Raw genomic sequence first — 1,974 nt, forward strand, 5'->3', positions numbered from 1 at the left:
AATTATTTAGTAAAAAATTGCCAGTCTCAAGAAAGAAATTTAAAGATTATAAATGATTTGTATTGTTTTTGTAACTATTTACTATCCTGTCATACAAAATTTTTATATATTCTCTCTTTTCCAGGTGCGAATAGTTTCGGGATTTGTATTAAAGAAGAAGTTACTGATGAAATTGAACCTAATGGTATGTTTCATTTTTTATTTGTACGTTGTATATTGTTATCTGTTTTTCTAATTTTATGTGATCAATCCTTCAAGTTTTTACTGTGGAAGTTCTTTCTTAATGGCACAATAAACTTTAAAATTTATTTGTAAATTACAACCAATAGCAGTGACACATTTTTACAGAAAATTTTTAATTTGAAGTTTTACTTTGTTAGTGTTATATATTTTTCTGTTTAGTTGTGTTTAAGCTCTTGTATGTAGAAGTAACTTTTAAGAGTGAGGTACCACAAAGTTCGATAAAACTAATTAGAGTAAATGACTGAAATGAAATGAAAGAAGAGGTGTAGATAATTGACTGTAGATTAATAAGTCTAGAAGATGGTCGGGGGGTGCGGTATGAAAAAGACGGGGTGAAAAAGAGGTGCCTATGCGAAGATAACCGGCCGAATTTCACAATTTTACTTGGATTTCGAAAAAGGCTCTAAGAATAAACAAAATACAATATTTACATAATTCATAAAGCAGTGTATTGAGGGTGACAACATATAAAATAAAACAATGACACTAATTCTTCTATATTCATTGAAAATTATAGTAATAACAAAGGTTTAAATGATCATCAAAATTGAGTTCTCTCTCATAAAATGTATTTTCACATATAAAAAGTCGTATTTTCATCATAACTTTGTATATAACATTTATTACAAATTATATACTTTGCGTTTCCAATATATTTTGTTACAATATAAATAATATTGTATAACAAAAATAAAGAATAACTCCAAGATAAGCACCAGACGGATTAGCTCTTCCAAAACAACATTTTTTATGTTTAAAAAAACATTTTTTTTTTTTATTATCTTGTAATGAAATTATACCATTTATAAAGTATTATAAATTTATTCTGAGATGGAGTTCTCTTGCAATGTTTAGTGCTTTAAGGTGCAGGCCGATATTTTGGCTCTGCCACTTCTCATCAGTGCACCAAACGCCAATATATTGGCCTCCATTACTAAAAGGGTTAATATCCAGTCAAACATAATGCTATTATAAACTTACTCTTTCAGGTGTAAGTAACTTGGATATAGCTATTAAAGAAGAGATGACGAACGAAACTGTCCAATCAAATCTGTCTATTAGTAAGTTTTCATAATTTTTTTTATTTTTAATGTTTTATATTATCAACTAATTCTTACAATTATATGTTGATTTCAGAAGTTTTAATATGTAGAATGAGAAATGTTGGTTTTTTTAAACTATTCTTATTAGTTTTATTGTTCTCACCAAATATTAGTTTATTTATTCATGATCTAAAGTTTTTTTGTTTACATTAATCCTTAATTTGTGTTTATGTATTTATTATTCAAAAAAACTGTTGGCTGTTTTTTTTTAAACTCATTTTTATATTTTAATATTCAGTGATATAATATATGAAATTATGGTATAAAAGCAACACCATTAGCTATTGATGTTTAATTATTTGTTAATTATTGAATTTTGTTGCAGTCCCAACAATTTATGTCAAAGAAGAAGAAAGACTGGAGGTTTTCAGTGGTGAGTGAAATTTTTGATTAGTATTATGTTATTGTATATTTTTGACAAAAATTCTAAATAGACTTAGCTTCATCAATTAGGACAGGTGAGAGATACTAAATCTAGTATAAAAAAAGAAGAAAAAAATATTAGTAAAAATAGTATGGGTCCTCAAGATTACCCATCCACCATTTCATTTGAAATTCGATGTTTTATACACCGTTGAGCCTTCTGAGCCAATTTTATATATATATATATATATTTACAATTAAGGAG

At 26.4% G+C, this 1,974-nt stretch overlaps 1 protein-coding gene across 1 annotated transcript in view; it reads left to right on the top strand.

Annotated features, from left to right (window-relative positions):
- The window catches only part of LOC106678772 (zinc finger protein 436), a 28,841-nt gene that overhangs the window by 1,871 nt on the left and 24,996 nt on the right, over window positions 1–1,974 (top strand). The window contains exons 3-5 of the mRNA XM_024363636.2: window positions 125–184; window positions 1,233–1,304; window positions 1,672–1,719. Coding sequence (XP_024219404.2) covers window positions 125–184; window positions 1,233–1,304; window positions 1,672–1,719 — 180 coding nt within the window. The remainder of the gene's footprint in view (window positions 1–124; window positions 185–1,232; window positions 1,305–1,671; window positions 1,720–1,974) is intronic.

Source organism: Halyomorpha halys, unplaced genomic scaffold, assembly GCF_000696795.3.
Source record: "Halyomorpha halys isolate HHAL.00 unplaced genomic scaffold, Hhal_1.1 Scaffold159.1, whole genome shotgun sequence".
Classification (NCBI taxonomy): domain Eukaryota; kingdom Metazoa; phylum Arthropoda; class Insecta; order Hemiptera; family Pentatomidae; genus Halyomorpha; species Halyomorpha halys.